Raw genomic sequence first — 14,117 nt, 5'->3', positions numbered from 1 at the left:
TGTAATTGGTAAAGAGATGAGAGGAACTGAAAACCCTATGTAGCATAATATACTATTGATACCTTATGGAGCCTGGGTTCAAACTTTCAGCTATCTACAGCATTGAAAATGGACTATGATATACTATGCATGGTACATCTACTGTGTTGGAAATCTGTAATATTACTAATGACATGAGACCAAAAAAGTGGAAACCAAAGGTAATGTATAACTTACACTGTTCGTTGTCGGATGACATTCCATTACCTACAGTTATGAATAATGAAATTCAATAACTCTGTTGGGATTAAAATATCTTTATTCCAGGGTCAAGAGCTAAAGACTTCCCAAGCATATGATTATAAAAAATAACATTTTGGAAGTTAAAAACAGTATATAGATCACAGTTTAAAATACTTCATTTCCCAAGATATATAAACTATCAATATAAATGCCTGAGTAGTCCAGCTTAATATGTAATTAGTAACGATCAAAATACATTTATGTTTGTAAAATAAAGGCTATTACTCATCTTAAGTTGCAAGGAGAAACCTTGCCATCAAAAGCTATGTACAGGACTCAGACGTCGAATGCACCTTATGCTACATTAATGTTTAGTTTCCTAGGTTCTCAGAGGTTCAGAATGACAATTATCATAAAATACACAAATTGTAAATTTTCGTTTCAATAGTACCTGTGGCTTAATATGTATAAATCATCTTGAATCACATTTTGGACAATTTTTCCATAAAATACAAAGATAATCTTAGATATCATGTATTGTCCAATTGTGATGATGTGCTTTCATTTATGGAACACTTTTATGATAACCAAATATTCACTGCTGCTTATCAAATCAAGAGTATCTCTATTCTTCCAAAATCCATAAAAAAACAATCTGTAAACTTCCCCAAATCTTGAAATTCTGTCAATACCAGAGATCTCAGAGCCATTCTTTCAGTATTATTGAGAGACAGCATAAAATCAACACAAGATGCAGACAATTAATTACATCATATATCAACATTCTCAGCTAATCCCAGAAAAATACGTTACCTAGGGTCATCTTGGTTAATTACTTCATTATTCTGTCCACCATTCAGGCATCCATCTGCAATAACTGGTAAATGCAATTTTTCACATAAGATATCAAGGTATAAATCTCTTTGCTTATAAATGAGTTGTTTGATGGTATGAATCAGATTTAACCAGCAAATGATCAGCAATTGGATGTTGAGGGTCAACATCCTGCTGAGGATATAAAGATGTTTGCTGTGGGAACTTGTCAGGAAAGTGACGCATCAAGGGCCCTGTTGACATCCCTTGTGCAGCTGCACCACCTGAGCTGGTAGCCTGACGTCACTTGCTTGTTGCCATTAGACGCTTCCGGATATAGACAGCAATCATCTTGCCCAAGGCAGCTCCCACACCCATCGATAGGATGAGGTAAATGTTCATAGTCATGGCAATAAGCATAAGCAGGGTGGCAACAACATATATCAAGAAGTGCAGGGAGCCCACAAAACCCCAGCATAGCTGCCTGAAAGTATGTGAACAACACAGTTTGAAAATAAAATGATAACATTTTATAAAAAAAAAAAGTACTCTACAGCAGCAAGATCTTTTTGCATGAACTTACTAAGTCTACACTGACAAATTTGCCCCTTGACCCAGTAAAGTTATATAGTTCTTAGTGATATCTGCTTGAGATTTGTATTATCATATCAGCAAAGGGCATTATCAGGTATTGTATTACATACCTGGGACAGAACATTCACTATGTTTCACTAGCTGCATGTTTCCATGAACAATATTCTTCAGAGAATCATACCATTAGTAAACATAATATAGTTGGTAATATGATATAACTTGATTATGTGTAGTCACCTTGTAACTGGAGAGAGAGCAGGAGGTGGAGCAGCCTGGGGTATGCTGGCCTTACTTGAGGAACTGGTATCATGGATGGCATCGTAATGCCTACGCTCACCTGCACTTGCCACACTGGAAGTACAAAGCAAGGATGAAAAACAAAATATATTCAAGATGCTTCATACATGTGTGAAAACATACGTATACAGGTGAAAAACCATATGAAATCAGAAAACACTCGAGCATAAACTGCAAAGGTGAGAAATTTTAATATAAAAAGTTAAGAACATTAAGTGCACATATGAATAGGAAACCAAATACAAGATAGGGACTAAGCATTACAGGTCATGAAAACCAGACCTCACACACACACACACACAAAGCAAATGTAAGCACATTAAGAACATGGATTCAAATGAAAAGGCAATCATACAAGATGATATATGATTCAAGACACTAAAACTCTTACATAACAATAATAAATAGTACTGTATATCCAGGCTATCTTTAAAAATCTCAATGCACAGTATGACTCTAATATATCTATTACATTACTCAATGTACATGTTTCTTTAATGAATATCTACACATTATCTTTGGGTCAACTTATCAAACATAACTGGAGCCTCCAATGTAAAAGAAAAAAAATCATCAGTGCCGCAATCATCATAATCAGTCATTGATGCAACAAACTTGGAAAAGAAAAGGTGTCCTGAGCATGGTGGAAGACTAAGGAGATCACCTGGGAAAGGGAAGGTGTACTGGACATGGAAGCAAACCATGGAAGTCATCTAGAGAAAGTAAAGAACCCTAAGCATGGAGGCTGACCAAAGATGCCATATGAAGAAGGGAAGGAGCCTTGAGTATGGAGGCTGATGAGGAGGCCAGCTGGAGGAGGGAAGGAGTCTTGGGTAAGGAGGCAACCTGGAAAATATATGGGAAGGAGTCCTACGCATGGAGGCTGACCAAGGGGGGTACCTGGAAAAAGAAAGGAGTACTGAGCATGGAGGTTGACCAAGGAGGTCACTCACCTTAAGCTCAAGCTGGTGCAGTGTTTACAGTCACAGGTGAGAGGGCGAGGCAAGCCCTCCCCACCTGATGTGAACTGGCTTTCCACCCACCACCTGCAAAACCAACACACACTGTAAATATAATTTGGACTTTAGACCTTCAGAAAAAAGTATATCTAAGAAGACATCCTCATCTGCAGCTCAAATGTTCTGAGATATGTTCAAAAAATCCTGACTGTGAGAAGTAAAAACAAAGTTACATTTTTGACGAGACTGTCAGAAAAGTAATTATGATAGGGAATACAAATATATATATATATATATATATATATATATATATATATATATATATATATATATATGTTTACCAAATGGCATCCTAGCTACGTCTCTTTGTTGTATATCAACTGACTGTTATATTTCTCTCTTGTGTCTCCCCTGATGATGTGATTATTACACAAAAGTGCATTTGGGAACTTATTGTGTTTCATTTTCCCTGTGGACTCATTGGAATATATATATATATATATATATATATATATATATATATATATATATATATATTTTTTTTTTTTTTTTTTTTTATACTTTGTCGCTGTCTCCCGCGTTTGCGAGGTAGCGCAAGGAAACAGACGAAAGAAATGGCCCAACCCCCCCCCCCCATACACATGTACATACACACGTCCACACACGCAAATATACATACCTACACAGCTTTCCATGGTTTACCCCAGACGCTTCACATGCCTTGCTTCAATCCACTGACAGCACGTCAACCCCTGTATACCACATGACTCCACTTCACTCTATTTCTTGCCCTCCTTTCACCCTCCTGCATGTTCAGGCCCCGATCACACAAAATCTTTTTCACTCCATCTTTCCACCTCCAATTTGGTCTCCCTCTTCTCCTCGTTCCCTCCACCTCCGACACATATATCCTCTTGGTCAATCTCTCCTCACTCATTCTCTCCATGTGCCCAAACCATTTCAAAACACCCTCTTCTGCTCTCTCAACCACGCTCTTTTTATTTCCACACATCTCTCTTACCCTTACGTTACTTACTCGATCAAACCACCTCACACCACACATTGTCCTCAAACATCTCATTTCCAGCACATCCATCCTCCTGCGCACATCTCTATCCATAGCCCACGCCTCGCAACCATACAACATTGTTGGAACCACTATTCCCTCAAACATACCCATTTTTGCTTTCCGAGATAGTGTTCTCGACTTCCACACATTTTTCAAGGCTCCCAAAATTTTCGCCCCCTCCCCCACCCTATGATCCACTTCCGCTTCCATGGTTCCATCCGCTGACAGATCCACTCCCAGATATCTAAAACACTTCACTTCCTCCAGTTTTTCTCCATTCAAACTCACCTCCCAATTGACTTGACCCTCACCCCTACTGTACCTAATAACCTTGCTCTTATTCACATTTACTCTCAACTTTCTTCTTCCACACACTTTACCAAACTCAGTCACCAGCTTCTGCAGTTTCTCACATGAATCAGCCACCAGCGCTGTATCATCAGCGAACAACAACTGACTCGCTTCCCAAGCTCTCTCATCCCCAACAGACTTCATACTTGCCCCTCTTTCCAGGACTCTTGCATTTACCTCCCTTACAACCCCATCCATAAACAAATTAAACAACCATGGAGACATCACACACCCCTGCCGCAAACCTACATTCACTGAGAACCAATCACTTTCCTCTCTTCCTACACGTACACATGCCTTACATCCTCGATAAAAACTTTTCACTGCTTCTAACAACTTGCCTCCCACACCATATATTCTTAATACCTTCCACAGAGCATCTCTATCAACTCTATCATATGCCTTCTCCAGATCCATAAATGCCACATACAAATCCATTTGCTTTTCTAAGTATTTCTCACATACATTCTTCAAAGCAAACACCTGATCCACACATCCTCTACCACTTCTGAAACCGCACTGCTCTTCCCCAATCTGATGCTCTGTACATGCCTTCACCCTCTCAATCAATACCCTCCCATATAATTTACCAGGAATACTCAACAAACTTATACCTCTGTAATTTGAGCACTCACTCTTATCCCCTTTGCCTTTGTACAATGGCACTATGCACGCATTCCGCCAATCCTCAGGCACCTCACCATGAGTCATACATACATTAAATAACCTTACCAACCAGTCAACAATACAGTCACCCCCTTTCTTAATAAATTCCACTGCAATACCATCCAAACCTGCTGCCTTGCCGGCTTTCATCTTCCGCAAAGCTTTTACTACCTCTTCTCTGTTTACCAAATCATTTTCCCTAACCCTCTCACTTTGCACACCACCTCGACCAAAACACCCTATATCTGCCACTCTGTCATCAGACACATTCAACAAACCTTCAAAATACTCATTCCATCTCCTTATCACATCACCGCTACTTGTTATCACCTCCCCATTTACGCCCTTCACTGAAGTTCCCATTTGCTCCCTTGTCTTACGCACCCTATTTATATATATATATATATATATATATATATATATATATATATATATAATGTCATTTGACTGCCTGCATAAGGTTACACCACGAATGACAGGTCGCTCTAGGCAAGGTTGTATGTATCAGTCTTAATGGACAAAAAGGAGTGCAATCTCGTCAAAGAACTCATTCCCAAGGAGTCCATCCTTTTCTCACTACTGGCAGAAGCATAGCCTTAGAGCTGCACGAACTCCTTAAGAGTGATCCTAAGGTCATATAATTAAAAATGTTGTTCTTCACTGGTATGTCTCCATGTTATCATCGCTATTCCTCACTAACATCTTAGCTATTCCTCATCACTATCCCTCCTGCACCTCACTGGCATATATTCAACTCCCTACTGGTATCTCTCCCATGATTCATCATAATATCATCTCTTACACAGAGGAATATCTATCACTTCCCGTCAATTTGCTGACAATTCATAGTTACGTCTAATTTGCAGAGATTCTTCATAACAGAAGTCACCTTCCAGATCTACTAAGTTACCCATTACTCTCACCTTCCCATACTTTTTCATGAACAGTATACAACCTTCAACAACATACCTATGAAAATATCATAGTCGTTCAGGTTCTGTTTAAATTTCCACTTGATATGCCCTTTTCTTCCATAATTCTTACACAACTAGATTTTACAGTTTTGCATCACTAACGCCTCACTGGTCTCTCATTCATATTCATTATTATACATCCATATCTGATTCCCCCTCCCCTGTTCACTACTATGTACATTATCATTAACATTACCTTCCCTTTTACCTCTCTACATTCACTGAAAGTTTCTTCAAATTTGAGAGTGTATTCAGTGGGACTCCTTATCGCCGGGAACCCCTTCTTATGTTTACATTCATTTCGACAAATATGCGCAAACAATTCAGGTCTCCTGTCGTTATTCCTGACCTAGTTCGACCTCCACATGTGACAGAGCACCCAATGCCTCGCCCCGGCCACCACTCACAGCAAGAGCCGCAGCATCTCCAGCACGCCAGCACACACGGCAAGGACGCAGCAGGCCACAGCGAAGGTCGCAGCCGAGGTGGTGGCGCAACTGGCCAGCAGCAGCACCTCCTTCACTCCGCCGTGCAGCAGCGGCACGTGCAGCATCTCCAACAGCTAGTGGGGGAGAGAGAAACATCATCTACGGCAGCTGAGGGAAGGAAAGTTTACATTCATCTCCAACTAGCATGGATAAAAGGGAGACATGTTACTTTGGATTTTAAGCATCTAAGGAAAGTTCAGCATGTAAATCAGCTGCTGGTGGGAAAAGGTGGTGGTAATGATTCACTGACAGCTGAAGGAGAAAGAAGTGCATAATAGCTAAAAAATAAAAAAAAAAAGCAGCAGGTGGTTCAATTATGGAGTTATGCGACTTCCTGGGGACAAAGTACGCCAGCATCCTGCGGCGTACGGTAATTTAGTGCGGAGTGTGGTAAAAAAAATATGATGGCACAGTGTGTATTGTTCAGGACACCGATGGTGGAAAAAATGCCAAAAACCTGTCACATTTACGATGCCTTATTCTGTATCTTTACCTGCAAAGTCTAAGAACAATATTTATCATACATCCAACAAACTTCACCGAAATTTATCAGGGACTTTATATATATATATATATATATATATATATATATATATATATATATATATATATATATATATATATATATACATATATATATATATATATATATATATATATATATATACATATATATATATATATATACATATATATATATATATATATATATATATATATATATATATATATATATATATATATATATATATATATATACAGGTAACGAATCAACAGCTCAAGAGTTCAGTCTTTATCATCCCATTATAATGACAGCAGGAGACACTGGCGTCCGTTCGTGTAGTCCTAGAGGAAATCACTCTCGGCGCGCGTGATGCATCCCACCCTGCCCAACCCTCCAGGAACCTTCCCGTTATTCCACCTTGCCCTGGTGTCATACCACACAATCTTCCTAGTTTTCGTGCTACTCCCTTATTCATTTCATTCACTATACTTGAAAAGGCGGTCTGGGCCGGTCGTTACATTCTCACATTTCACACTCACGAGTTCACACCGTCTGTCTATCGATGGAAGGCAAACAAGATTACGTGTACGCCTCATTATTCCTTGAAAAAAAAAAATGTAATGTGTATTCTATGACAATATTCTTACATTATTAGATGTATTAAAGTCCTCTATAACCTTTCACACTTTTTTTTCTTCTTGTACCCGACGTTTAACTACTATTTCTAGCAACATTTCTTCGGTTCCTGGTACGCTGTGGCTCTCCCACGAACATACACGTACGCCTGCAGCACGCAGGTAGGAGACTTCCGCATTCTATCTGTACCACACATTCCATACTTGCAACTGTTCCCTTCACGTTTCTAATTTCCTCAAGTGAAAGAGAAAAATTGAGGAATCTTTGTCAGGAGGATGGACGGAAATTGGGTCTTGGAGGCTTAGTATTAAACTTGAATAGATTTCGTCTGCCCCACTGACATCTTGTCCAAGTCCGAGTTTACAGAGGAAGTCTTGGCGAAATAACATGCAGATCAAGTGAGAGAACGAGCAGAACTGACGGGTGAGGAGGAATGCAAGGTTGAGTCATCTTACGCATGCATTTTGTTATTTGTGGAAGAAAGGAAATCACTGGCAAAAAAGGAGAAAACGTGTAGGAGACAGGACAGAACCTTTGAGGGGAACCACTGTTGACAGAACGGGAGAGAGGCTGATCCATGAACAACCACGGAGATATGTCAGCTAAAGAGGGAAAGAAGTGAGGGAGGGAAGGCAAAAGAGTGGAGCCTACAGATAACACCCCCCAATGTCACACCCTGCCAAAAAGTTTGGTTTTATCAAAGGCAACTGCATAGGTTTCCCCAAAATCTTTCAGTGATGACGACCAGAGACGTTAGTAAGGTACGAAAGAATATCATTCGTGGATCTCGCCTTACGGGAAGCCACACTGATAATAAGAGAGAATACTGTGATTCAAGGTGAATGAGGATATGCGATATGAGAAGGGATTCAAACACTTTGGAAATGGCAGATGTCACAGCAACAAGACGATAGTTAGAGGGGTTAGAACGCCCATCCTTCTTAGGGATGGAAAGTATTAACGAATGCTTCTATGAAGAAGGGTAAGTTCTTGTTTTTAAACAAACCGAACGGACGCCCACGCTCAGGTACAAGTTCAGAGGCACACTCTAAGTACACGGGGATGGTATTAGCATATATATATAACACGTTTTGCGTTTCACTAGAAGCAGGTGTTCTCAACTCCTCGTTACTGGCACCTCCATATTTACCCAAGGCTCCTTGTACCATTTTTCTTTTTTATTCTTTACCTTGGAAGCTCCAGTCACGAACGTAAGTCCACATCAAGGGACAAAGAAGAGACAAGGGAAAGTATTTATGAAATTTGGAGGAAGTGAAAAACTTGTCTCATACTTCAAAAGTTTCCCTACGGTCTTTTTTCTTTGCCATATGTCGACTGTAGACCAGATCTTCCTCTGTTTTCAGTATTTCCCAAGAGCCTTCAAATTCACCGTTCTCAGAATTTCCCACAAGGCTTCTAGCTCATTTGTCGGGAATTCACATAAGCCTTCAAAACTTACGGCTGTCAGTCTTTCCTACGAAATTTTAAAGCTCACTGTTGTCAGCATTTCCATAAGGCTTCAAACTCACTTTGTCAGTAATTTTCTACAAGACTTTCAGCACAGTTGTTATTTCCTACAAGCCTTCAAACTCACTGTTGTCAGCATTCCCCTACAAAAACACATCAAATTTAATACCTAATTCTCCCGCGCTTCCTCCACTCTTGTGTCACTCCCGAACCAACAACACAACTTCATGATCAAACTTCGGTCTATTCTTAATCACAAGTTCCACAAAGGCCCAGTCCTCTGTTCTTAACGCTACCTCGCTAACGCGGGAAATGGCGAATAGTATGAAAAAAGATATATATATATATATATATATATATATATATATATATATATATATATATATATATATATATATATATATATATATAAAGTCACCTCTCCAACCAGCAAAAACATACTCTCGTATAATCCCACGGAGGTCATCCACGGCAGGAGTAACACACCCAGGTTTCTCCAGGGTTGCGACACTGGAACAGTTCCGGGACGAAGGTTAGCAACATCCCTCGCCGCCTTAGCTCAGCTCGTTTCAGTATTAGACTGGACCGTAATTCGTCCTCGTGTATACACGGTAAGGAAGTCAAACCTCCAGGGGGGTGTTACCTCTTAAGGCGCGACAGTATTACGCGCGGTAACAGCTTCCCAAGTATTTCCAGTACTTGTGTACGGCTCGGCCGACGGCTAAGCAACGACTAGTGCTATAACCCTGTCCCTGGGAGACAGATGTTCGTCTTCTCGTGTCCCTCCGCCATCACATAACACCTGGATCTTACATACAGATAAGCTCACACCTGAGGATTCGCCGTACACCATTCCTTGCTCATTAATGTTTCTGATAGCACAATATGTGGGTGTGTGTGTGTGTTCGTCCTAGCCTGCTCGAAGTGGTACAGTCAAATGGCGAGAACGAGAAAAGGTTTGCTTTCGAGACAATTCCAATGAATAAACCAAGAGGAGATTCTTATAGTGTTTTCTCTTGCAGGATGAACAATGAATAACAACGAGTAAAATAAAGGTGATCTTATACCAAGTCGAATCTATTATACATTTACAACAACGGACTAGAAACTGTCGACTGGTACACTCCCGTATCGACAGAGGAAAAGGATGGAGCGGAGGGAGGGGATGTGAAGAGCGCGTCTACAACCCTGGGCGACCTTCAGGGGGGGCACGAGATGACTTGAACATCACCAGCAAGAAGCTGGTAGCAACTCTTGCTCCTGCTGTTGTTTCTAACCTTGGTCGCTGCTTCATAAACCTGATCCACACCTACGCAAAGATGATTCCGGGTCGGGGGAAGTTTTTACAGAACTATCCACAGAGGGTACGATAGAACTACAAGCACACATCGGCCATTTGCAAGATAATAGTGGAACGGAACTCACGCGAAATGTATGTATGACACAACAAAAGGAACAGGTAACTACCAAACAATATCCAACTGTGACACAGCTTTTTGGGGACCGACCTGACAAGAGAAATAAACACGGCGAAGCTTCATTTGGGTCTTTGAATAATTAAAATCGACTTCCAATATAAAATCGACGAAAACGTGATAATACTTGAACGTTCGGTCCCAGGCATTGAAACTTTTCTCTGTAATCAGCTGGTAGTTAGGCAGATGCTACCGCAGCTGTGACACAGCTGAGGTTATCAAGAGACAATCTGTTACAAGCTGAGATAAAGCTTAGGGATCACAGATCTGTTACACGCACCTGTGGCACAGCTGAGGCTATCAGAGGCAACCTGTTACACGCTACCCGAGACACAGCTCAGGGATCACAGATCTGTTACACGCACCTGTGGCACAGCTGAGGCTATCAGAGGCAACCTGTTACACGCTGAGACACAGCTCAGGGATCACAGATCTGTTACACGCACCTGTGGCACAGCTGAGGCTATCAGAGACAGTCTGTTACACGCTACCCGAGACACAGCTCAGGGATCACAAATGTTACACGCACCTGTGGCACAGCTGAGGCTATCAGAGACAGTCTGTTACACGCTACCCGAGACACAGCTCAGGGATCACAAATGTTACACGCACCTGTGGCACAGCTGAGGCTATCAGAGACAACCTGTTACGCGCTGAGACACAGCTCAGGGATCACAGATGTTACACGCACCTGTGGCACAGCTGAGGCTATCAGAGACAGTTACACGCACCTGTGGCACAGCTGAGGCTATCAGAGACAGTCTGTTACACGCTACCCGAGACACAGCTCAGGGATCACAAATGTTACACGCACCTGTGGCACAGCTGAGGCTATCAGAGACAGTCTGTTACACGCTACCCGAGACACAGCTCAGGGATCACAAATGTTACACGCACCTGTGGCACAGCTGAGGCTATCAGAGACAGTCTGTTACACGCTACCCGAGACACAGCTCAGGGATCACAAATGTTACACGCACCTGTGGCACAGCTGAGGCTATCAGAGACAGTCTGTTACACGCTACCCGAGACACAGTTCAGGGATCACAGATCTGTTACACGCACCTGTGGCACAGCTGAGGCTATCAGAGACAGTCTGTTACACGCTACCCGAGACACAGCTCAGGGATCACAAATGTTACACGCACCTGTGGCACAGCTGAGGCTATCAGAGACAGTCTGTTACACGCTACCCGAGACACAGCTCAGGGATCACAAATGTTACACGCACCTGTGGCACAGCTGAGGCTATCAGAGACAGTCTGTTACACGCTACCCGAGACACAGCTCAGGGATCACAAATGTTACACGCACCTGTGGCACAGCTGAGGCTATCAGAGACAGTCTGTTACACGCTACCCGAGACAAAGCTCAGGGATCACAAATGTTACACGCACCTGTGGCACAGCTGAGGCTATCAGAGGCAACCTGTTACGCGCTGAGACACAGCTCAGGGATCACAAATAAGTTGTTCACGTTCCTGTGATAGCTCTGGGAAAGCAGACAAGCTGTAAAGCAGCAGCTGACCACTCCAGAGAAATGTTAATAGTTCTGGGGAACCGATGTGATGTGCCTGCACGAATGATCGCGACGTCGCGCCTTTCGTATACCTGAGGGTGCAGTGGCTGGCGAGTGGCTGAAGGTGCAGTGGCTGGTGTCCCTTCTGACGACTCTGCCAGAAGGTCCAGTCACTGGTGTTCCCTCAGGAGAGTGCCTGAAGGTGCAGTCGTTGAAGTTCCTTCAGGAGAGTTACTGCTGAAGGTGCAGTCGTTGATGTTCCTTCAGGAGAGTTACTGCTAAGGTGCAGTCGTTGAAGTTCCTTCAGGAGAGTTACTGCTGAAGGTGCAGTCGTTGATGTTCCTTCAGGAGAGTTACTGCTGAAGGTGCAGTCGTTGAAGTTCCTTCAGGAGAGTCCCTGCTGAAGGTGCAGTCGTTGATGTCACTCCTGATGTCCCTGCACGTGAAGATGCTGATGTCCCTCCTGAGGTGTGACTGCACGTGATGTTGATGTCATTCTTGAGGTGTGACTGCACATGATGTCTCGTTGATGTCATTCCTGGTGACTGAACATGTCTCGTTGATGTCATGCCTGAGGTGACAATGTCTCCGTTGAAGTCATTCCTGGGGTGTGACTGCACTTTATCGCCACGTGTTTATAAAAACTGGGAACGTTTTTATAACTTCACCTCGGGGATTGTTTTAACAACAACCCTGAACACGGAACGAGAGGTGGGGATGCCAAGTCTCGAGGTGTGGACAGGCTCCACTGGTCACCAAAATTCAAAAGTCGTCCAGGTGAAAGCTTAAAATACGACTTGGTTCGTTGTTGGTATAAGCCTATCGAAAAGCAGGGTTATTACGTCCCCTCACCCTTCAAGTTAATAATGACCACCAAATCGGATATCTTTTTTTTTCTACCTTCTTCAAGTTTTATGAAGATAATGCTGACGATACACAAGCAGTCTCACTGCACATGCTGGGGGACGGGCACCCTCTGTGGCGAAGACTAATGGCGCGGGACGAGATGTTTTGAAACGAAGGCAGCGAGTCATGCATGCCAGATGTCACCAGAGGCAAACCCTGGCAAGGGGTTTTTTCCCAAATTTTAAAAAAAAAAATTTTTTTAACCCCCGGGGATATCCCAGATTAAAGGAAAAAAATTTTTAAATTTTTTAAAATTAATTTTTAAAAAAAAAAAAAGGGGTTTTAAAAAAAATTTAAAAATAATAATAATTAAAAAAAAAAAAAAAAAAAAAAAAAAAAAAATTAATAAAATAATTAAAAAAAAAAAAAAAAAAAATTTTAAAATTAAAATAATAAAAAAATAAAAAAATTTTAAAAAAAAAAAAAAAAAAAAAAAAAATAATAATTTAAAAAAAAAAAAAAAAAATTTAAAAAAAAAATTTAAAAAAAATAATAAAAAAAAAAAAAAAAAAAAAAAAAAATTAAAAAAAAAAAAAAAAAAAAAAAAAAAAAAAATTAAAAATTAAAAAATTTTTAAAATTTTTTAAAAAAAAAAAATAAAAAAAAAAAAAAAAAAAATTTTTAAAAAAATTAAAAAAAAAAAAAATTAAAAAATTTTTTAAAAAAATTAAAAAAAAATTAAAAAATTTCCATCTTTCCACCTCCAATTTGGTCTCCCTCTTCTCCTTGTTCCCTCCACCTCCGACATATATCCTCTTGGTCAATCTTTCCTCACTCATCCTTTCCATGTGCCCAAACCACTTCAAAACAATCCCTCTTCGCTCTCTCAACCACGCTCTTTTTTTTTATTTCCACACATCCTCTACCACTTCTGAAACCACACTGCTCTTCCCCAATCTGATGCTCTTGAATGGTAATATCAATACTGGAAAGGCAATAAAACTGGAAGGGCAGTAATTCCGTAAAGGTGATGATAATACTGGAAAAGGTAAGAATTCTGGAAGGGTAGTAATACCGTAAAGGTGATCATAATACTGGTAAAAAAGGTAATATCCTGGAAAGGACTGAACCCAGTCAACGAGAGAGGTGTAAAACAGCGTCTGCAATACGTTGCAAGAAGTACGAGGAACGTAAACGGGCAATGGAACCCGACATCAGACCAGCAAGTAGAGGATTA

General features: G+C 41.0%; 1 protein-coding gene across 3 annotated transcripts in view; it reads right to left on the bottom strand.

Moving 5' to 3' along the window:
• Nucleotides 1–276: 276 nt before the first annotated feature.
• LOC139746952 (uncharacterized) overlaps nt 277–14,117 on the bottom strand; it is a 31,817-nt gene continuing 17,976 nt past the window's right edge. For all 3 annotated transcript variants that reach the window (XM_071658648.1, XM_071658649.1, XM_071658650.1), the window contains 4 exons: nt 6,353–6,507; nt 2,880–2,972; nt 1,867–1,980; nt 277–1,519 (listed from right to left, as the gene is read on the bottom strand). In XM_071658648.1, coding sequence (XP_071514749.1) covers nt 1,339–1,519; nt 1,867–1,980; nt 2,880–2,972; nt 6,353–6,507 — 543 coding nt within the window. In that variant the 3' untranslated portion in view covers nt 277–1,338. The remainder of the gene's footprint in view (nt 1,520–1,866; nt 1,981–2,879; nt 2,973–6,352; nt 6,508–14,117) is intronic.

The sequence above is a fragment of the Panulirus ornatus genome, chromosome 66 (assembly GCF_036320965.1).
Source record: "Panulirus ornatus isolate Po-2019 chromosome 66, ASM3632096v1, whole genome shotgun sequence".
NCBI classification, from domain to species: domain Eukaryota; kingdom Metazoa; phylum Arthropoda; class Malacostraca; order Decapoda; family Palinuridae; genus Panulirus; species Panulirus ornatus.
The sequence above is the reverse complement of the archived record's forward strand: the minus strand, read 5'-3'. Positions and strand labels throughout refer to the sequence as shown.